At 38.7% G+C, this 22,790-nt stretch overlaps 1 protein-coding gene across 5 annotated transcripts in view; it reads left to right on the forward strand.

The window, feature by feature from the left end:
- Positions 1 to 22,790, forward strand: part of USP24 (ubiquitin specific peptidase 24) — a 131,986-nt gene that overhangs the window by 68,274 nt on the left and 40,922 nt on the right. For all 5 annotated transcript variants that reach the window (XR_009451977.1, XM_059689426.1, XM_059689429.1 and 2 more), the window contains 16 exons: positions 3,333 to 3,399; positions 3,531 to 3,641; positions 4,892 to 4,990; positions 5,081 to 5,254; positions 6,963 to 7,048; positions 7,175 to 7,268; positions 8,232 to 8,387; positions 11,397 to 11,494; positions 14,522 to 14,617; positions 14,741 to 14,969; positions 16,149 to 16,308; positions 17,006 to 17,161; positions 19,288 to 19,358; positions 19,983 to 20,143; positions 20,679 to 20,740; positions 21,818 to 22,009. Coding sequence is in view for 4 of the 5 variants with exons in the window: in XM_059689426.1 (XP_059545409.1) it covers positions 3,333 to 3,399; positions 3,531 to 3,641; positions 4,892 to 4,990; positions 5,081 to 5,254; positions 6,963 to 7,048; positions 7,175 to 7,268; positions 8,232 to 8,387; positions 11,397 to 11,494; positions 14,522 to 14,617; positions 14,741 to 14,969; positions 16,149 to 16,308; positions 17,006 to 17,161; positions 19,288 to 19,358; positions 19,983 to 20,143; positions 20,679 to 20,740; positions 21,818 to 22,009 (2,012 nt within the window). In the remaining variant the exon portion in view is untranslated. The remainder of the gene's footprint in view (positions 1 to 3,332; positions 3,400 to 3,530; positions 3,642 to 4,891; positions 4,991 to 5,080; positions 5,255 to 6,962; positions 7,049 to 7,174; positions 7,269 to 8,231; positions 8,388 to 11,396; positions 11,495 to 14,521; positions 14,618 to 14,740; positions 14,970 to 16,148; positions 16,309 to 17,005; positions 17,162 to 19,287; positions 19,359 to 19,982; positions 20,144 to 20,678; positions 20,741 to 21,817; positions 22,010 to 22,790) is intronic.

Below are 22,790 nucleotides of genomic sequence, written 5' to 3' on the forward strand. Positions count from 1 at the left end.
TGATGGGTACTCATACAGTCTCTCTCAACTCCTGGAATGACTTTATGTATGTGTGTATGTATTTTTATTTACAGTTGGGTATATTCCTTTTCATTTTATTTAGAAATGGAATCAAAACAATATCCTTGCTCACACTCTTTATCTTTTTAAAAATGAGTATTGTATAGTGATGTTTTATTAATGTGAAGGCAGCCAATAATACTCAACCCTCTAGAACCTCTTTTTTAAATGGCAGAAAGTGATTATTGAACTCATGATAAGAACACATTACATGGCTTTTGCATTCCCACATGTTTAGAAGTATCTCATAAATAAACTTTCACTAAGAATGTGTATTGAGAATTTCTAATTATATGTTTATAAATTGTAGTCCATCTCTATGACCTAGATTCTCAATGATTCTTTTGTCTGACAAACCAGAATAGAAATGCATATATGAAATATTGGGGTTCATAAGTGTGCTTTTTTCCTTTTACTAAATGATTTTTACTGTAAATCATTTCATATTTGACTACAGAACAAAACCACATAATTTTAAAATATTTTTATTATAAACTTTAAAAACAGTTAATAAGAATGTATAATATCAGCGTTGCATTTGAACCAGGACATTGTTTTTATATTATTTTACCAGTTTCGAAAGAACTTTTTAGTGACCATAATTGTTCCAGCTCAAGGGGGCGGAGCTGTTCTCTCAGCTGTTCGGTGTGCTATGGTGATGTCTGCGGTTAATTCATTATTGAGCATAATTAAAACAGTGTACTCAACAATGCACTTATAGTACTTAGATATTTCCTAAAGATTTTCCATCTGAATATCAAATCTGGTTCCTGCTTATAGACTGAAAGAATTCAGAACTCTGTTAAATGTATTTAACAGAACTGTTAATATGTATTTAACCAACTCTTTTCAAGTAAAATTTCCAATACTGCTAATCAAGTATTAGAAAACAGTGGTACCTCTTTTCAGTTTTAGAAATATACCTATTTGAAGTAGACTTTCTGAAATAGCAAATACTTAAAGGCATTTGGATTTTTCATCTCTCAGTGTGAACACATGTAGCATTCTCTTCAGTAAAGTTATGGAGCTGTGACTATGTAAGTGCTGGATATTGGAGTCAGTCCTATCAGAGTCATCCCTTGGTATTCAAGGGGGGTTGCTTCCATGGTGCACGCGCGCGTGCACACACACACACACACACACACACACTCACCAAAATCCAAGGATGCTCAAGTCCTTTATATAAAACTAGAGGCCTGGTGCACGAAATTCGTGCACAGGGGCCGGGGGGGGGGGGTCCCCTCAGCCCAGACTGCACCCTCTCCAATCCAGGACCTCTCGGGGGATGTCTGACTGCCAGGATCAGGCCTAAACCAGCAGTCTGACATCCCTCTCACAATCCTGGACTGCTGGCTCCTAACCGCTTCCCTGCCTGCCTAATCGCCCCTCACTGCCCCCCCTGCTGGCCTGGTTGCCCCACACAGCCTGATGCTCAGTTGTTTGGTCGGCCCTCACTAACCACCCCCTACTGGCCTGGTCGCTCCACGCAGCCTGTTCGGTCAGCCATTCGGTTGCGACAGTCACTTACACTTTTATATAGATAGATGATGTAGTATTTGCATTAATTTATGTTTGCATGTAGGCTACAGCAGGGTATACCTACACATCACTTCATTTGTGTGGATTCAGGGTAGTGTTCAGTTCATGGCAAATTCAAATTTTGCATTTTGGAACTGTCTGGGATTTTGTTTTTTCAAGGTGTTTTGATCCACAGTTGGTTGAATCCACAATGCTAAACCCACAGATATGGAGGGCCGACTATATTTCACATGATAAGGAGTTCATAAGTCTGACTAAAAGAGACCTCAGGTCTCATTTTCAGAGTCTGTTAGAACTCCGTGCTCCCTTGCTGTGTGTTTTCTGTCCCAGAGATGGTTATGTCTCCTATGTGTTGATTTCTTAAGTACTTTGAAAACCCTTAGATTACAAATTCTTATATTTTAAGTTTGAACTATACAGAATGTTCACAGATGAATAATTGTTTATTCTTCCTTTTCTCCTCATTCTTAGCCTAATTCAAACAAATTGTAACCTAAGTGTCTATCAGTAGATGAGTGGATAAAGAAAAGGTGGTGTGTATACATCATGGAATACTACTCGGCTATAAAATAAATTAAAAAAAGAATAAAATCTTGCCATCTACAACAACATGGATGAACCTAGAAGACATTGTGTTGAGTGAAATAAGTCAGAGAAAGACAATACCATAACATTTCACCAATATATGAAATCTAAAAAACAATAAACAAGCAGAATAGAAACAAACTCATAGATACAGAGAACATTTTGATGGTTGCTAGATGGGAAGGGGGTTAGGGAAATGAGTGAAATGGGTGAAGGGATCAAGAAGTGCAATTTGATACTTATAGAATATTCATGGACTATAAAGTAAAGCATAGGAAATATAGTTAATAATCTATAATAATAAAAGATTATTAGACCGGACGTCATTCGGACATCCTTCCTGAAGAAGCCAGGCCGGAGGGAAGCCAGCGCAGGTCCCGGGTGCCTGCAGGCAGCCGGAAGAGGGAAGCAGCCTGGGTCCCGGATGCCAGAGGGAAGCCAGTGCCGGCAGCCAGGGGAAGAAAGGCCTACTCTTGCACGAATTTTCGTGCATCGGGCCTCTAGTATAATAATAAATATGTAGTGTTGGATGGATACTAGATTTATCAGGATGATCACTTTGTAAGTGCTATAAATGTCTAATCACTGGGTTGTACATTTGAAACTAATACAATATAGTACATCAATTATAATTGAAAATAAACATTATTTTAAAAAACCAAATAGCAACTCTTATTTGTAGAATACTTCCTGGTTTGCATTTGTCTTCTAATTTTCAGGCAGTTTAGAACTTTGATTCCTTGTGTTTACAGAATTATGTAGCATATTTTAGTTGTAAAATAATGAGAGTTGAGCTCACTGATTTTTTATTCTTGGTGGATTGATGGACAAATGGGCCTGGATACCCAGGGGAGACCCAGGTCCTCTATTTATGGAACAACTGTTTAAAAAAGAAGAAAGAAAAGAACAGGAAAGGAAAGGAAATGTGGGAGGGTCAGTCTACTCCTCCCTTATGCCATCTGTGCGCTGCAGCTGTGGACTGCTTACGTTACCTTCTCCTTGGATGAAAGGGAAGTTTCGTCTTTGCAAATTTCAGTCTTTGACCAATGACTGCTACCTGTTGATTGGGGTTTGGGTGAAACAGACTGGAATTGAGCTCAAATCAGCAATTCATTTCAAATATGTTTAAAATTTTTTCTAATCTATAGATCCACTAAACTTGTAATCATTGAGAGATTGCTGCTTCTGGCAGAACGTTATGTGATCACTATAGAGGTAAGCCTCTCTTTTTTTCTAAAGCAACTGAATCATCCCATTATTAGACTCAATGTGTTAGGTATGTATTTTTGAGATGTTTAACAGTGGCATTGTGAATCTAACTTGTTTGATTTATTATCTTTTTCAAGGATTTTTACTCTGTTCTACGAACTATTCTACCTCATGGTGCCTCATTTCATGGACATCTTCTAACACTTAATGTTACTTATGAGTCTACCAAAGATACCTTTACTGTAGAGGTGGGTCTACATTAAGCTTTGTGGCCATTTTCATATTGTCTTAACTTTCACAACACTATTGATAAAGATGTATGAGTGATTATTCTAAAAGCTGGTAAACAAATTTGGAATAAAGACCTGAAATGAAAGGGAACTGATGGGGTGTAAACAGACATATAGGCAAATACATAATACAATATCAGGTGGTGGTGAGTATCATCTATACTAATAAAAGGGTAATATGCTAATTAGACCAGACATCTTCCAGACGTCCTTTTGGACAAAGCGACAGTGGCGGGGGCTGAGGCAGAGGTGGTTAGGGGTGACCATGCCGGCTGGGGAGGGCAGTTAGGGGCGACCAGATCGGCAGGCAGAGGTGGTTAGGGGCGATCAGGCAGGCAGGGGAGCAGTTAGAGGCGATCAGGCCAGCAGGGGAACAGTTAGGGGCATTTAGGCTGTCAGGCAGAGGTGGTTAGAGGTGATCAGGATGGCAGGCAGAGAGGTTAGGGGTGATCAGGTAGGCAAAGGAGATTAAGGGCAATCAGGCAGGCAAGGGAGCAGTTAGGGGTATTAGGCAGGCAGGCAGAGTGATTAGGGGTGATCAGGCAGGCAGGCAGGTGAGCGGTCCTGGACATCCCCCAAGGGGCCCCAGGTTGGAGAGGGTGCAGGCCGAGTTGAGTCACACACACACACACACACACACACACACACCCTCCCCCTGTGCATGAATTTCGTGCATTGGGCCTCTAGTTAAAAATAACGGAGACTAAGCTGGTAGAGGTGATGGTTATGGCAGAACACTATGTGATCACTATAGAGGTAATCACACTTCATATAGAGGTGGGCATGGAAGGTCTGAGGTGGTGGCATCTGAACACAGAACTGGATGAGGTGACAGAGCAAGCCTTTTCTGGAGAAGGACATTCCAAACAAAGGGCAGCAGATGCACAGGCCCTGAGGTGGGGGTTTGCTTGGCTTGTTCATGACAAGCAAGGTGGCTGGAATGACAGTGAGAAAAGGAAAGAAAGAATGGAAGACCTTCTGTGGAAGAAGGACTTGAGATTTTATTCCATGTGTGATGAGGGGGTTGGAGGAGGGAATAGAACTTTTACTTACAGCACAAGGGAAGCCTCTCAAGGGCAGGGATTCTTGTCTTTGGTTTTTTGCTGTTCTTGGCTTTTAGAACAGTGCTCAGTACATGGTAGATGCTCACTAACAGTTGTTTAAATGAACGAATAAATGCATTACAACAGTTTAATTTTATTATACAGGCTCACAGTAATGAAACCATAGGGAGTGTCCGGTGGAAGATAGCCAAGCAGTTGTGCTGTCCTGTGGATAATATACAGATATTTACAAATGATAGTCTGGTAGGTTTAAATAAACTGTGGCCCTTTAGCCTGCTACTACTACTATCCTCTTCCTTTTCCTCTCAGTAATTAAGAAACCTCTTTTTGCAGCTGACAGTAAATAAAGATCAAAAGTTACTCCACCAGCTGGGCTTTTCTGATGAACAGATGCTTACGGTGAAGACTTCTGGCAGCGGGACCCCATCCGGGAGTTCTGCAGATTCCTCCACCAGCTCCGGCAGCAGCAGCAGTGGAGTTTTTAGTTCATCATATGCCATGGAGCAGGTATTGAGTGATAAATCATTTCTTTTTTAAAACAGGATTTTAATGTCTTTGTCTTCAGCCCATATAGATTTGGATGATTGTGTCCTTTCCTCTCAGACAAATCCTGACTCTTCAGAAATGTATTCCTGGGAAGCACTGGGCATCATTGGGAGGAGATACATAATTTATCAATCTTCTGGACCACAGACTCTTCTGAGTCCTGAAGCATTCTGTCTGGCCACTTCCGCTGCTCCTCTCATCCACCTCTCTGCATTGAGTCATTGATTTTCCCATTAGCAGTCACACGTGCTGTGTTATTTCTATCACCTTAAAAAAAAAACTCTCTCTTCCCCCAGTTTCACCTTCAGTTCCTGCCCTATTCTCTCCTTCCCAGATCAGCAAAGCTTCTTGGTGAAAGAGTTCTTTGAACTCTTTTGCCATCCTCTTTTTATGTTCTTTTCAAGGTTATCTCTTACTTCAGCCTCTCAATCTTCATCTTCTTGACCTTTCAGCGGAGTTGGTACATGTGATCACTTCCCCTTGAAATATTTTCTTCACTTGGCTTTCAGGTCTTTGTGTGATTGTATGTTTTTAACTTAGCATAATCTTGCTATAGATGTCAAAGAATCCTTCAGGGTTAGTATTAGTACTGTGGATTTTTTTAAAATAACTAGGCAGTACTTATATATAGCAAGAATTTAAGAAAGAAATTTCATTCAGAAATGGTATTATGACAGTTAATTAGCAACAGAAATATTGTATGTAGCATCTTCAAGTTTAATATGTTATTTCATATTTATCCTGAATTATTAAAAATCTTCACCTATATAAATACATTTTGGGGATATCTAGTTTCTTATTCCTTTAATCACATCTGAGTCTCTTCTATGCATGTATATTCTTTTCTTACCTTTAGAAAAATCACTTAGATTACACATATATCTATGTATTGTGTGTGAGCATATGTGTTTGTGTATATATCTATACTAATAAAAGGGTAATATGCTAATTAGACCGGGTGACCAGCCATCTTCCAGATGTCAGACTTCCTTCTGGACAAAGCCACGGTGGTAGGGGCCAAGGCAGAGGTGGTTATGGGCGATCAGGCCGGCAGGGCAGGGCAGTTGTGAGCCATCAAGCCGACAGGGGAGGGCAGTTGGGGGCCATCAGGCCGGCAGGGGAGCGGTTAGGAGCTAGCAGTTCTGGATTGTGAGAGAGGTGTCAGACTGCCGGTTTAGGAATTAGGCCTAAACCAGCAGTCAGACATCACCCAAGGGGTCCCAGATTGGAGAGGGTGCAGGCCGGGCTGAGGGACACCACCCTCCGTGCGCCAATTTCGTGTACCAGGCCTCTAATATGACTTAACATTTTGCTTTTAAGTCACTCATTGGCTTGTTTCCTCCTGATGAGCTCTTGGTCAGCTTTCAGTGGTGCCCACTCTCCGTTCAGTAATTACACCTTCCTTTGTTTTATCTCTCTTCTTCTGCCTACCATTGTGCACCTGAGCCCCCACCAGCAGGTGGGTATGAGAGGAGAGCCCAGGTAGTAAGAACACCAGAAGGTGGGAGATCTCCAACTGTTCCCATGTGCGCTTCATGCAGATGATCACTGTGCTCCCCTCCATTTTCCCAGTGATCAGGTTTCAGAACTAATATTTGTATTGTACGTTTGATTAAAAAAAGATAATTCTTTTGTAAATTTGTATTTATATTTGCCTTTTTTCCCTCAGGAGAAATCCCTTCCTGGTGTTGTGATGGCACTTGTGTGTAATGTATTTGACATGCTTTACCAGCTTGCCAATCTAGAGGAGCCAAGGTAAATATAAATATAGGGAACCAAGAAACTTTTCCCTTGAAATGGATTTACTTTACATCTAATTCTAAATGGCTCTGTTATTGAAACTGATTTATCTGAAAAAATTTCAAATTTGAAAAATTTCAGGATAACTCTACGAGTACGAAAGCTTCTGCTCTTAATACCCACTGATCCAGCCATTCAGGAAGCCCTTGACCAACTGGATTCTTTAGGAAGAAAGGTATGGGTATCTAGGGGGGTTAATTAACTGTCATGGAATTTTATAACATGATTCAGTGAAAATACAACACCAAATCACACTACATCATTTGGTACCTTTTTCTTAATGATTTTTCTTCTTTTGAAAAATACTTTCTCTGTAAATGGAAATCAGAACTTCGTGTTGGCTTTTAAAGTATCAAAATGGAGTGAAAAATTATGTCAGATTTTAAAACCAGAAGAGTCTTTCATATCATCTACTTCTACCTTCATGATATATGTTAGGAAACCAAAGCCCAGAGAGAATGGAGTACCAGGCTTAGACTCTGGCTCCGATTCTTCTCTCATGATGCCTCTCTGATTGTGATTTGGTTATCTTTTCAGTTTCTCACTGTTGATACGTAAAATTCATTTTATTTAGTTTTTAGGATATCGTTCCATTATGTATATATTGAAATTGTGTTTAATCCATAACATTGTTTATGTTCTCAGAATAAATAAATTTATAACAAAGTTGTTAGAATTAAGTTATGAATTTTATATTTAAGGGGTTGACATTTAGACAACTTAATCTTGTCATATTTGGCTTATATACTAGCTTGAGGGAGAAGAGAGCTAATGTAATAAAACATGTCTCTAGTACTAGTTCAAAAAATTCTCAAAACTACCACTTTTGCAATCTTATTTCATTATCAGTATTTAGAGGTACAAGTTTTAAAAACACAAAACAAATTAAGATGACCTTGTTGATGTTGTTTAAAATAGGATTGTCATGCTGTTGAGCATGTATAGTTTGTGAGATAGAATTTGGTGTCTTATTAATAACTATAGAGCTCATGTGGTTTTATGAGATTAAGTTTTAGAAAATATCATTGGTGTGGATTCTATTTAAAAGGAAAAGACTATCAGAATGTATACAGATATCTGTTTCTTTTTAATTTGTGCTTTTAATACATACATTCTCTTTTTCATTCTCTTAACTTAGAAAACATTGCTGTCTGAAACAAGCTCTCAGTCTTCAAAATCTCCATCCCTCTCTTCAAAGCAGCAGCACCAGCCAAGCGCCAGCTCAATTCTAGAGAGTCTCTTTCGATCTTTTGCTCCAGGAATGTCCACCTTTCGAGTGCTTTACAACTTAGAAGTAAGAAACCTATTTCTGTGCATTTCGTTTTGGTTTGTAGAATCATGCTTTCTGATGACAGAAACACGCTAACAGGTTTACTCTGTTAAAACTTAGTTTTTAAAAAGTACAAAATAGAATATAAATTGGAATATTTTGGTTTTTGCCTTTGTAAATGTCAACTTTTTTCAGTATATGCTTATGTGCATTGTTATACTTGCAAAATAGCATCTAAATAAATAATTAGGAATCTTTATCTATTAAAATGTGTCTTTACCTTCCTCTAGAAGTTCTGTAATTATATATAATGCCAGTTATTAGTCCTGAGCCTTCTTGCTATTAAATGTATCTTCTTTTTAAAAAACTGTTGTAATTGTTTACATTAATGCAGCTTTATGAGGAATTTGTCAGAAGACATGTTAACATGATTATTTCAAGGTTATAAAAAAAACCGTTAGAAGAATTTGAGCAAAAGAATATTTTTATTACCCTCCTCCAAAGTGTCTTTAAACAAGTAGATTTAGTTCAGTAAACATTTACTAATTACTTACCATCTACAAGTTATTGTGATAGTTAGGGGGTCAGAGTTGGAAAGACAAGATATTTGCTCCCAGGTCTTATGAGTAAGACATAGGAAGAGGCTGGATATGCTGAGTCTTGAAAGCCAAGCATTAACAAAGCGATGTGGGAGAGTGACCAGGGGACCAGGTGGAAACAGTCCTGCTCCTGGAGGGTCAGCGATCGGACCCTTGTGCATGTTAGGTCTGGAGAAAATAAAGCCCTAGATGATCTTGCTTGACCTAGGAAATTATATCCAGGCAGTTCGTTATTAAAGAATCAATAGCACTACCTAAGCAGCCTTAATTATCAAATTAATGTTGAGTAGATTTTGAGTGATGATAAAGGCCATAATTACTAATGGGTACCTGGTTGGACATTTTTTCCAAGTTTTATTTCATCTGACAATCTAATTTGGAGTATATAATTAGATTGATTCATTTTATGGTCTACTTGTTGCTTATATGTTCAAACTGTGGTAACATTTCACATTTGCCTTAAAATAATTACTCTTGTCAAAAGATGTGTTGGATTCAAAAGTAGAAAATACTTAGTGAATATTTAAAAAATAAAGCATACTTTTATTTGATGTGGGCATTTAAAATAGGTAGACTATCCCAAAACAGAAAATTGCTTAGAAATTCTTGGCCAGTTTAAGCCTATAAATTTTGAACTTTCCACTGCTGCCAGATTTGTCTTTTGCTTTCAAATGATTGTCTCAAAAGTTAAGGTATAAATCTTAACACACACATTTGAGAGCACCTAGAAAAGCAAAATGGCCCAACAGTTGGTCTAGCTTGTCTTTCAGCTACCTAGATGGCAGTATCTTAGAGCCAAAGGACTCAGTAGCAAAATGCCTCCAGTACAATTAGGACTTCTGTTAACTGGGATTCCTTTGGTAGGTTTTCTTTTGCTTTAGACAACACAAAACATTTGGAAAACATAACACTCCCAAAAGCACTTATCTTTACTATTAGAAAGATTCAATTCCTCCCATTTTGACCTTTTACTTATGTTTGCCTACTAAGAAACTTCTTAGTGGATCTTCCAAATACCCATTGATTTGGAGAAACATTTTATTTTCACTGAATTATTATCCATTAAGCATGGGGAGTGTGTGCACGTGGCTGTCAGCACTCTCTCATAGAAGAATTAGAGTCACAGAGGGTTTCCATTTTCCTATGTAAGGCTCATGAATCAGGGCTGATGAAACTGTTTCCCAAAGAGCAACTCGGGAGGAAAGCATTTTAAAAATAAAAAATCTCACACTAAAAATCTAAGCTCACAGAACCCCATAGGTTCATAGGAGCAGATTTTTTTTTTTTAGACTAGGAAAGGATCTTGAATTACATCTAGTTTAAAACCTTGAAGAAATTGAGACAATGAGTCTTTATTTAAAATTTTAAATTATAATAACTAAATAAGCCAGCTCTTTATGCTTTGTGCCTTATGCTTATGCCAAGCACCTTAAGCTTGCGTTATCTTATTTAATCCAAACAATCCTCTGGTAAAAGTAATTATTATCCCAATTTAGCTGATGAGAAAACTGAGGCAAAAAGAAAACTTACATGCCTGAGATTATTTCTGTGAAATAATTCTCTTGTCATACCAAAATATTCAGTTAAGCTTTTCTTTAGGTAGGTATAAGAGTGTTATAAAAGGGGCATGGATATTAAAGTGAGATACATCTGGATTTAAATTCTAACCATATGACCTTGGATGGGAGGTCACTAAACCTCTCAGGTCACAGTCTTTACCTATAAAATTAAATACTGTACATATGCCATGCATAGTGAGATGAGATAATGCATGTTAAGTACCTCATCTTATACCTAGATGCTCAATAAGTAGGAACAAGTTAGAATCATTAGTGGGGACTCATCTAGCACTTTTAGTAAATGGGCTGTTTTATAAAACTTACATACTTTTTTAAAAAATACGAATTTTTTTTTTATTGATTTCAGAGAGGAAGGGAGAGGGAAAGGGAGAGGGAGAGAGAGATAGAAACATCAGTGATAAGTGAGAATCATTGATCAGTTGCCACACTGGGGATCGAGCCCACAACCCAGGCATGTGTCCTGACGAGGAATTGAACCCATGACCTCCCGGTTCATAGGTCGATGCTCAACCACTGAACTACACCAGCCAGGCTTAACTTACATACTTTTTAAATAACATATCTAGCATATCATCTATTCTTATCTAAGCCTAAGAGACAGAGACATTCACATTCGCTGGTTTTATGAAAAGAGAGCACATCAGCTTTCTTCAAAACAGGTTTTTCTTGCTAAGTAAATAGAATTTGGAAAATGTGATTATTTATTTGTGAAACATCAGCCTCCTTATACTTCAGGGTGGAAAAATGGCATGCAGCATTTAAAGAAATTGTGACTTGAGTTGTGTGATTATTTAGTAAAGGAATAATTTCTGCTGGAAATGTTGGAATGATTAATTGTGCTTATCTATTTCAAGGTTCTAAGCTCCAAACTTATGCCAACAGCTGATGATGACATGGCAAGAAACTGTGCAAAATCCTTCTGTGAGAACTTCCTCAAAGCAGGAGGTTTGAGGTTAGTGTCCCAGTATAATGTTACATGAATTGCAGAAAATAATTCTATTCTTTTTATTAACTTCTCTTGCCAAGCTTTGCTTATTCCTACAAGGTATTATGTGAAGCATTATGAGAGTTTTAATAAGAAGGAATGATGTCTCAGCCTTTGGAATATTTTAATTTATTTTATGATTTTTGATTATTTAAAAAACTTAGAGAAGCATGTCTCTTTCCACTCTGGTAGCGGGGATTCTCAGGAAGAGGAAAGGTGAAGAGGCTAAATCGGTTTCTGTTAATTTCCACATCCATTTATGCTAAGGTGAATTTGATTCCCAGTAGTCCATGTTGTGGAAGGCATTAGTTCTGAGGCTGCAAAGATAAATTAGGTATTATCCCTGCCCTTAAGAGGCTCATGGTTTAACAGTTATTATAACTATTAATACAAAAGCTTATAAAAATCACTTTAGTGGAGTGGAGGTTATGAAAGAAACTAGTGGTTAAATTGACTAAATTTGGTTGGGGTTATAAGATTAGGAAATGCTTCACTGAAAGTGACATTTGAGCTGGGAGTTGTGAAACCAGTAGTCAGTGTGGTCATTCCCTAGGTAAACAAGGAGGGCAGGGGCCCTCTGAGCCAGAGGTGGGGGGCAGGGAATGAATGAAGCACTGAAGTACATAGCCCCTCTTGGGAATATAGTTGCCAGGTGAGGCTAATGCCAAGGATAAGGGAGAGAAATATGTAAAGAAGGGTCACATTGAGGAATCCCAACATTGTATTGTAGACCGTGGAAAAACAGGAAGTTTATAAACCAGGAATTACCTAGAACAATTTCTCTGGCTGCATTGGAGAAGAATGGAAGTAGAAAAGACCTAAGTTCAGGGAGAACTGTTAAGAGCTGTGACAGTGCTCGAGAGAAGAGACAACAGGTTCTAAATTTAGGGCGGTGGTAGAATGACATTTATGTGGTAAAATAGGCAAGTCTTTATGACTAGATATATGACTATGGTAGGAACATTTATAGATTGACCCTATCATTGCTGCTTGAGAAAGAGGATAAATGGTGACTCTCTAGTCCTTATGGGAAATAAACATGGAAGGAGATGGAAGAAACCGAGGAAGTCAAGAGAAATTAATTTGATTGTATATGAGGTCCCTGTGAGTCATGTGAAGTGGATGGTTTGGATAGGATGCTCTTGAGAGATGTGGAGAATGGCACTAGAGATTTGGGAGAGCCATCAGTGTAATTGCAGCCATTGGGGCATAAGCAGTTGGTAGAGCTGAGTGGCAGGGATAAGTCTAGGAAGTAGAATCTGTATGCGGATGTCTCTGCTTTACAACGAGTGACCTAAAGGGGGTGACAGTACTTTGATGGGAAAGATAAGAGAAAAGTTGCCTTTTTTTGTTTTGGTTTTAACTTGTAGAAGACTTGATTCTCTTTGTAGGCAGACCAGAAGGGGCTGATGAAAAAGAGACAAATAAAGATGAAAAGGGGATGATCAATTGAGGGACTGTGTTCTTCAATTGAAAGATTTGCATTAGGAAGAAGTAGGCATGCAATTTCTTCCAGGAGTGAAAACCAACTTGAAGATAGTTAAAGTTCTGTTCGGAGGCCCTGAGGGGAAGAGAAGTTGGGTGAGACCATGGAGAGATAAAGGGGAGGAGAACTAAAGAGAGCTGAAGGAATTCCAAAGCATGTGGAAGGCCTAGTGCACATATAGTTATATTCTTTGTTCAATATTGTAGAGATGTTCTTACAACAATTTAATTCAGTTTATTCGGCCAATTACAGAGCTATGGTAATAAAGGCATTTTACTTCTGGTTTATTCTTGTATGTCAGTTAACTTATATGCCAGGCAGTTTTCTAAGCAATGAACAGAGTGGCAAATAGATTAGACCAAAACCCATATCCTCATGAAGCTTACTGTCTAGAGGGGGAAAGAGATAATAAAGGCAGAAGTAAAAGTAACAGTGTATGTCAGGTGGTTATAAGAGCTGCAGAGAAAAATAAGACAAGGGGATGGAGGGAATGGTCAGGGAAAGCTTTACTTGATGGGGTGACATTTTACAGACATGATGGAGGTATAGAGTGAGACCATGATCTCCTGGGGAAAGCTGTCTACAGGAGCAGCCACCTTAGTGGAACCCACCTGATGGCTGCAGAGACCAGCAGGAGGCCAGTGTGTTTGGGGCAGTGAGCCAGGCAGCAGAGGGGACGTGAGATTATAGACATAGGTCAGGTTATGTAGGATTTTATAGGCTACTGTGAAAATTGCCTTTTTTCTGTAGGAAATAGGAAACCATTGGAGGATTTGTACAGAGGAGGAGTGTCATGATCTGACTTAATTTTGAAAGGATCTCTCTGGTTGATCTTTTGAGACTAGATTTTGGAGGTGGAGCATTAAGAATGGAAGCAGGAAGCCCTAACTGTTTTTGCTCAGTGGATAGAGCATCGGCCTGTGGACTCAAGGGTCCCAGGTTCGATTCTTGTCAAGGGCATGTACCTTGGTTGCAGGCACATACCCAGTGGGGAGTGTGCAGGAGGCAGCTGATCGATGTTTCTCTCTCATTGATGTTTCTAACTCTATCCCTCTCCCTTCCTCTCTGTAAAAAAATCAATAAAAATATATTAAAAAAAAAAAAAAAGAATGGAAGCAGGAAGAACAGTTGGGAAGCTTCTGCAGTAATATAGATTGGAGTGGCCATGAAAAAACAAGCTTATTGAATATACCAATTCTGGATATATTTTTGAATTGTTAGTTCACATTAGTAAACTCAGGCCAGTTAGCAAGAAGGTAACTATGCAAACATTCCATGTTGGAGATCCTTCTTTGACTTAACAAGGAGTCTAATTCTAAATGGATGAGAAGGGTTATAGGTATCATAAGAAGTCATTGGGATAGAGATATGTATGGTTCATTTTATATGTAAGGCTCTTGTAGGAATTTTGAGTGATGGATAACATTTATTAGCAATTAAATTACAGAAATTTTCTTATGAAAGAAATAGAAGTCTTCAATATCCTGTCTTCTTTCTGTTTTTTGAAGTTTGGTTGTAAATGTCATGCAGAGGGACTCCATCCCATCAGAAGTCGACTATGAAACAAGGCAGGGAGTTTATTCTATCTGTCTACAACTCGCAAGGTATGTCAATATGTTGTGTTAGTCTCACAAGGCAAGACTCGACTCTACTTTTCTCACCAATTCAATCATTTTAAGTAGTATGAAATGAGTTTGAATAAGTCTACCTTTTTATTTCCTTTTAAGATTTTTACTTGTTGGACAAACAATGCCCACGTTATTAGATGAAGACATTGCCAAAGATGGTATAGAGGCACTTTCTTCTCGCCCATTCCGAAACGTTAGCCGGCAGACCAGCAGGCAGATGTCCCTATGTGGTACCCCAGAAAAGTCGTCCTACCGACAGTTGTCAGTGTCTGATAGGTCTTCTATTAGGGTGGAGGAAATCATTCCTGCTGCACGAGTTGCAATACAAGTAAGTGATTCGTGTATTCAAGAATTAGTAAGTACCTCCTGTTTAGAAATGACTGGTTGAGGGGCGGGACCATTCAGATATCCTATATATTAAAGGGTAATATGCAAATTGACCGAATTTCGGAATGACAGGTCGCTATGACATGCACTGACCTCGGGGAGTGGGCCTAAGCTATCAGTTGGACATCCATCTGTGCCAAGAGCTCCCAGACTGCTAAAGGGCACAGGCTGGGCTGAGGGGACCCGCCCCCCCCGCCCCCCCCCCCCCCCCAGTGCACAAATGTTGTGCACTAGGCCTCTAGTATTGACTATTGACATGAATATTAGCTTAAAGGAATTTATGGTAAGAAAGAGACCACTTATGTGGAAATACTATAATTCAAGGTGGAAAATGTCAAGTGTTATAAGAAAACTACAAAGACAAAACATTCTATAGACCTTCAGAGGAAGTGGAATAATTACCTTCACCTGTGGCCATCATGGATGATTTTATGTGGGAGGTGGCATTTAAGGTAGGCCTTGAAGAATAGATTAGGATTAGATATGTAGAGCTAAGTATGGAGAGTTCGAGAGAGGAGAGTCGTTCAACAAAAAAAAAAGGAGGGCGTGAGCAAAGTTAGAGAAAACCAGAGCCTTATTGGGGGCGTTTCGGGGGGGGGGGGGTGTCACACAGCAGTTCACACAGGCAAAAATGCATTGTGGGGCAGGGGGGAAATGGTGAAAACAAAACTGTTGCCAGGTAATTTAAAGCCAGAGCATGGAGATCATAGTCCTTGTTTACAGGTTGCAGAGAGATATTGAAAGTCTTTGAACAGCATGGAAGCATTAATAAGGTGGTCCTCTAGGTCCGTGGTCGGCAAACTGCAGCTCGCAAGCCACATGTGGCTTTTTGGCCCCTTGGGTATGGCTCTTCCTAAGCCTTAGGAGTACCCTAATTAAGTTAATAGCAATGTACCTACCTATGTAGTTTAAGTTTAAAAAATTTGGCTCTCAAAAGAAATTTTAATCGTCGTACTGTTGATATTTGGCTCTGTTGACTAATGAGTTTGCTGACCACTGCTCTAGGTGATCTTGGAGGGAAAGAATCTCACAAACTGAGACTACTAGGTCATAGAAGCCAATGGATTGTGTTCCAGTACTGCCTTTTCTCGTAACAAACACTCTTTCCATCCTTCTGTAGACAATGGAAGTAAATGATTTTACTTCCACTGTGGCTTGTTTCATGAGACTGTCGTGGGCTGCTGCTGCAGGACGACTTGACCTTGTTGGGAGTAGCCAACCAATAAAAGAAAGTAATTCTCTGTTTCCTGCTGGAATTCGAAACAGGCTCAGCAGTTCAGGTACTGATTAAAAAGGATAAAGTAATTAGAGCATTGGGCAAGAAATAGCTGTAAGAATCATCTCTGTATAGGTTGCACATTCCTATATGTATGTCATACTTCATTTAAGAAAAAAAATGAGCAGTGGGGACACCAAATCAAACAGTTTTTATCTTGCTCAGTGTAAAATGTCATGAGGCCAGTTACTGTGGCTGTAATAAAAATTCATCTAGGATTCCTACATGGAAAAGTCATTTTCTTGGTTCAGCCACTTATTTCTATTAGACCTTTATAAGTAGCTTTACTTTTCAGCTTCATTTGGTTTCCCTGTTCACTCTATGAGTTTGTGTATACCTCAGTATTGAAAAAAAATTTTAATGTGTGACAGATATATAATAAAGTTCAGAAATATTAACACGATTTTTACATATTGTAACCCACCTGCATCACAATAAGGAGTGTTTTAACATCCAAGGAAGACTTTCTAATGGCTCCAAAATTGCACTGTTCTGTCACCTGAAATTAGTTTTGCCCCATAAACTATGTATAAAGCAGTCAGGGTCATGTAAAGTGATTAAGTCTCTCTTATTTCTTAGACCAAAGTGTCTTCTTGGACTATTTAATTTCACTTGAGGAGTCTGGGGAACACATTAAAAGGCTATGAGAAGATCCACTGGTCCTGTGGGACCATAGTAACCTTCTGCTTGTCCCTCTCCAGGAAGCAATTGCAGCTCTGGAAGTGAAGGAGAGCCAGTTGCCCTGCACGCAGGCATCTGTGTGCGCCAGCAGTCCGTGTCCACCAAAGACTCCCTGATTGCTGGCGAGGCTCTGTCTCTCCTGGTTACCTGCCTACAGCTTCGGAGCCAACAGCTGGGTATGCAGGAGGCTTGCTTGGGATTCCTCTCCTTTAGGGAAAGGGGTTTCTGTTGGGAATTATTTACGAGCCTTTATAGATACAAGGTCATGTTCTAGAAATGAAGAGGGGCACGCTTGCATGTGGAACAGGTAAGTAAAGTGCTAGAGTAGTGAGATTTTGAGCAAGCATTTACTGAGCACCTTCTATATATAAGGTTCTGTAGTGAGTGCTATAAAAAGCAGTATGTTTGCCCTCCAGGAGCTTACTGTCTAGTTGGGGAATTAAAACAACCCAAATTATAGTTCATAAACTATAGAATTAGAATTATATATCAGTAATGACTTCACTTAAAAATTATGTAATTTAAGATTTGCCCTTTTAACTTTATTGTTGGCTTTAGCAAAGTGGGGCTGTTATGAATCAAACTTTTTGTGTTAAAACATTCCAGGGCTCGGTCCTACATCACTGCGGTCTCATCCATTTTCACAGCTTTCAATTTCTACTATATGCTGATACCTAAATTTGGGTCTCCAACCTGGACTACACCCCTGACATTTCCACTTGGATCTCAAATAGCTTTCTAGACTTAGCGTATACACAACTGAACTATTGATCTGGCCCATATCAGCCGAGTGTTTTCCCAACTTAATTATTTAGCAGTCTTGCTCTGGCCAAAACCTTGGAGTCATCCTCAATTTTTTTTTCACAACCCACTTCTAAGCTGTTGGCACATCCTCCTTTAAACTATATCTAGATTCTACCTCTTCACTATTATTACCCTCTGATCTGCCATCATCTCTTACTTGGATCACAGCCATTGTACCCTAACTAATCTCCCTGCTTCTACCCTTGCAGTTTATTCTCCACACAGTAAGCAGAGTGGACCTTCTTAAATGTAAGTTAGATCCTATCACTCTTCTGCTTAAAACCTTGCAGTGGTTTCTCAGTTCACACTGAGTAAAAGCCAAATCTTCACTAAGGCCTTCGAGGCCAGACACAATCTGATACCTGTGTGCCTTCACCTTCTCCAGCTCTCCTCACCTACTGTGACTGCTTCAACCACCCTTGCACATTCCTGCCTCAGGGCCCTTGCACTGGCTGCTCCCTCTTCCTGGTATCTTCTTCGGCCATCTGTCTACATTGCTTTCTCTTCCTCATTTCCTACAAGTCCTTGCTTAACGGTACTTTTTCAGTGAGACATTCTCTGACCACCTTTTAGAGAAACCACAACACTCCCCTCAAGCTCCAGCACTACCTAAAACCTGCACCTTATTTTTTGCTGTGTCAGTTATCATTTTATAACAAATAATACAATTGATTTATTTGTCATGTTGTCATCACCCCCTCCGCAACTAGGCTGTAAGCTCCATCAGGACAGATTCTTGTCCATTTTGTTCCCTACTCAGTCTCCAGCACTGTCCAGTGCGTAGTAGGCCCTCAATAAATATTTATTTATTCAGGAATGAAGTCTTAAAGTTTCACTTTTAAAAATTGTGCCAATACATATGGGCTCTATTCTTCACTGTTATTACTGATTTAGGCTGCCTGTTATATAGATGTGATCATTATGTATTTACTATAACACCTAAGTTCATTTTATAATATAAACATATAGAAAAGATTAGAGATTTGTCACGTTGCAATAGTATTCAAAAGTATTTACTTTGACAAGAATGCTTTTGAAGGTTTATATATGAGAAGTGTGAGTCATGACATACTTTTAAACACAGGCCATAGTACTTGGTTAAATTTTCCTATAATTGTTTAATTCTAGAGGTATTTTCAAATAAAAATGAAAAAAATTATAACTTCTCTTCAATTTTCTTTATCATTTAAGTTTGTGGTAGGGTATATTTTATAGTTCACAAGTATTGGTAGTTTATCAGCACAAGACGTATTTATTCTGTGACTGGTATGTGCAAGGCATTTGTACTAAAATGTAAGGTACAAAGATGACCAAGATGGTCCTGCTCACAGGCATGGAGGCAGTTGTCAAAGGTTTTGAATTTGATTCCATGTAGAAGAGATGAATTTCTGTTATAGTGAAGCTTAAGAAATTATTCAGAATTTTTGAAATTTTGAAAATGTATTTCCTAACTTAATTTTCTCCCCCTGCTCCCAATTTTCCTTATTCTTATCATTAGCATCTTTCTATAACTTGCCCTGTGTTGCTGATTTTATCATCGATATTCTGCTTGGATCGCCAAGTGCTGAGGTAAGGATTGTTTACATTACTTCATAAAAAAACCCCTTTGGTCCTCTTCTGTCTTTGGCTCTCTGGATACCTGTAACATTGTAGAGAATACAGAAGGAATGACATCTTGTCCTCTCAGGGAATCATACAAAATGACCGTTTGGACTGCCTGCCCTCCTTTCTATTCCATATCCCTCAAAAGTTAAGAGACTAGTTCTAAAATTAATTTTTGTTTATTACAAACAAAATATTAGAGCCAGTGTTCAACACCCATAGCTGGCAAGGACAGCTGGCATTAAGCATCAACATGTTGGTCAAAATCAAGACCAACTTCAAGCCATGAAGTTTCACTAGATTTTATAATTCTGATTGTCTGACATGACCTTGAAAATTAACTTTCCTTATTTTCATTTATATTAAGTTCTAAATCTATTGATTAGAATAGAATAATAGAATGGTTTCGGAAATCAGTTCCCAGAACACACTTGTTTTTAATCCTAGTTTATTCAGTGTAAACTTTACCATTAATATTGAAATACTCGGACTCTTAGAGTATCCTTCAAAGTATAGACTTTGAAGGAGAACCATTTTTGAAGCAATCTTTTAAGTGGATGATGGATGTTCTTTGCCACTAATTAATTCCAGATTCGCCGTGTTGCCTGTGATCAACTATATACTCTTAGTCAGACAGATACTTCAACTCATCCAGATGTACAGAAGCCAAATCAGTTTCTCCTAGGTGTGATTCTCACAGCTCAGCTGCCTCTCTGGTCTCCAACTAGTATTATGAGAGGAGTCAATCAGAGGTACGTGATAAAGATGAGAAACCTCACATTATATAGAAAGAATAATGAGTTGGGTACTGCTCCCATAAAGTCCACTGTGCATTATGGAGATGACAGAAGAATCTCTCCTCTCCTCTTCTAGCATTTGTGTCTGAAAGAGGGCATTTCAGTGTTTTTCCCAATTCAGGACTGGAGAGTTAAAATAATACCAAGGCTTCTCTGTTACCCCCAGTTCCCACCTCCATCTCCCACCTCCCCCTTATCTGGTTGGTAAGAGCCTGAAACAATTCAAGCCAGATCACTGTGTAAAGGTCACACTGCTCATGTCTTCTCAGTGTCACAGTCTCAGCTCAGCATACTTCACAACTCCTGTGTGTATCTGTAATGGTAAAATCATTAATGTGCCTCTTGCTAAAATAATGAAGTTGAATTAATGTAAAAGTAGTTATTTTGTGCTAGGAAAAGTCTCATTCAATTGTTTTTATGAACTTCTTATAATAAAGAAAATTATTTTTATTTTGAAATCAGCCTCTTTTAATTGAAATCTGTTTTTTAGACTGTTGTCTCAGTGTATGGAATATTTTGACCTGAGGTGCCAATTATTAGATGATCTGACAAGTAAGTAAATGTCTAACTTTAATTTGTATGGGGGGAGTAAATTCGAGGGGGTGGGAAGGAGAAAAGAAAGCCAAATGGACATTTCTAATTCTGACTTAATGTATCGAGATATAAGTGAGATTATAACTATCATTTGAGGTTGAATTTCATTTTCCTGAAAATAGCATGTAAACCCCATATGCCAGTTTTCTATTATGTATCCAACTATTATATGCTGAGAAAATCTGTTGATTTTAAAAATTGTCAAAGGCGCTTATACTTTAATTAAACTGATACAGAGCTATTAAGAAGTCTTTCTAGTATGGTCCATTCTGATCATTTTTCAAAAGTTGATTATTGAAAGAAAGAGGAAATGTCTATTGAGATGTGTTGATAGTAATAGAAGTGAGTGACAGAAGTAGACAGGATTCGTATCTGGTGCCGGTCCAGCTTTGGCTGACCCTGACATATCCCTCTTTACCTCCTCATCCGGGACCCTGCTTGCTGTGGCTTATAGTGCAGGGAAAGTAGAGCATAATCACTCCTCTCCTACCCAATCCCAATTTCCAATATGGAATCTTGTTTTAAATCCTTTTTGGAGGGGAAGTGAAATATGCTTCATATGAGCAGTTCTCTGGAATTTGGCGCATTGTTTGGAATCCTGAACTCTGCTACTGTGCTGTTGACCTCTCTCCTTTGCAGAACTCTGCCCCCTATAGGCGTAGGTAACACTGTGGGAGCATTGGCTCTCCTCATACCCTTCCATCTTTCCTTCCCAACAAAGGAGCTTATTTTAAACAAGGATTGTCTCCTTCATCTTATATCCCCAGCTTGTAACACAGTGACCTGCACAGAAGAAGCACTCAGCATGCGTTTGGTTTATGACTGAGAGTGAGTGAAGGAAGGAAGGAACATGCATGAGCTGTCATAATCCTGTGGGAGCAGCTATAGCCTGAGATTTATTAATGACAGGGCTTGTTTGTTTTTTGAGTTTGATGAAGTGAAAGTTTGGGACATCTGTCTGCCTACTTTAATTCAGGATTTTGACTCCATAAAGGGAAATACTTCTCTTTAAGAAATTGATTTTTTTTCCCTTAGCTTCAGAAATGGAGCAGTTAAGAATCAGCCCAGCTACCATGCTTGAAGATGAGATTACTTGGCTGGATAACTTTGAACCTAATCGCACCGCTGAATGTGAGACCAGTGAAGCAGACAACATCTTATTGGCAGGACACTTACGGCTCATTAAGACCCTTCTTTCACTCTGTGGGGCAGAAAAAGAAATGCTTGGTAATTATTGCTTCATCTTGTCATGTGACAGAATAGCTCATTTTCAGTTCCTGCCATAGTATTGTGTGTAATTGGGAAAATAAGATAGGTGCTAAGTGTTGCATAGAAAATTGGCCCTTCAGGCAATAGGAGATTGTCTGGCTTAATGCCTAACGAATTTAAGGTATATTTTACCTGTGTCACTAAACTATATAGGGAATTTTATAGTGTTCAAAAGAGTTGGATCACATAACTTAATACCAAATAAAAATTATAATTCAAAGTAGGTTTTTCTCTTTTTGCTGTTGAGTACTTTATAAAATATAATCTGTTGTATACCTTACTTCTTTTAAGAGTAATTTTCTTCTAGGGGGGCAGCCCCCAACCACTACCCCTAGAAGATGGATGAGTCTCCTGAGTTACATATGTAATTTGTACAAATATATTAAGTATTATAATTATATTCAGGAAACAAATCAAAACATTAATTACTACATTTATCACACAAACTAAGCTCTACAAAAAAAATCTTTTTAGCAACTGGGGATACATAGAAAAGAGTGATTCTAAACTAGGGTGAGAAGGGCAGATTATTTTTACCTAATGAAGGCAAGATTTTTAAAGTTCCAAAACCCTTTAAGTGGATTCCCTATGCCCAAAGTTAGAATTATTTACTCAAACCATCTATCTTGTGGTGTTCTTGGCATTTGTGTTTCTAAAATGAAAGTTCGACTCCTTTCATTCTGTTGTAAGTTCGTAAAGGAAGGTACCCTCGCTTGTCTATCTTTATATCCTGTACCCT

Source organism: Myotis daubentonii, chromosome 3, assembly GCF_963259705.1.
Source record: "Myotis daubentonii chromosome 3, mMyoDau2.1, whole genome shotgun sequence".
Classification (NCBI taxonomy): Eukaryota; Metazoa; Chordata; class Mammalia; order Chiroptera; family Vespertilionidae; genus Myotis; species Myotis daubentonii.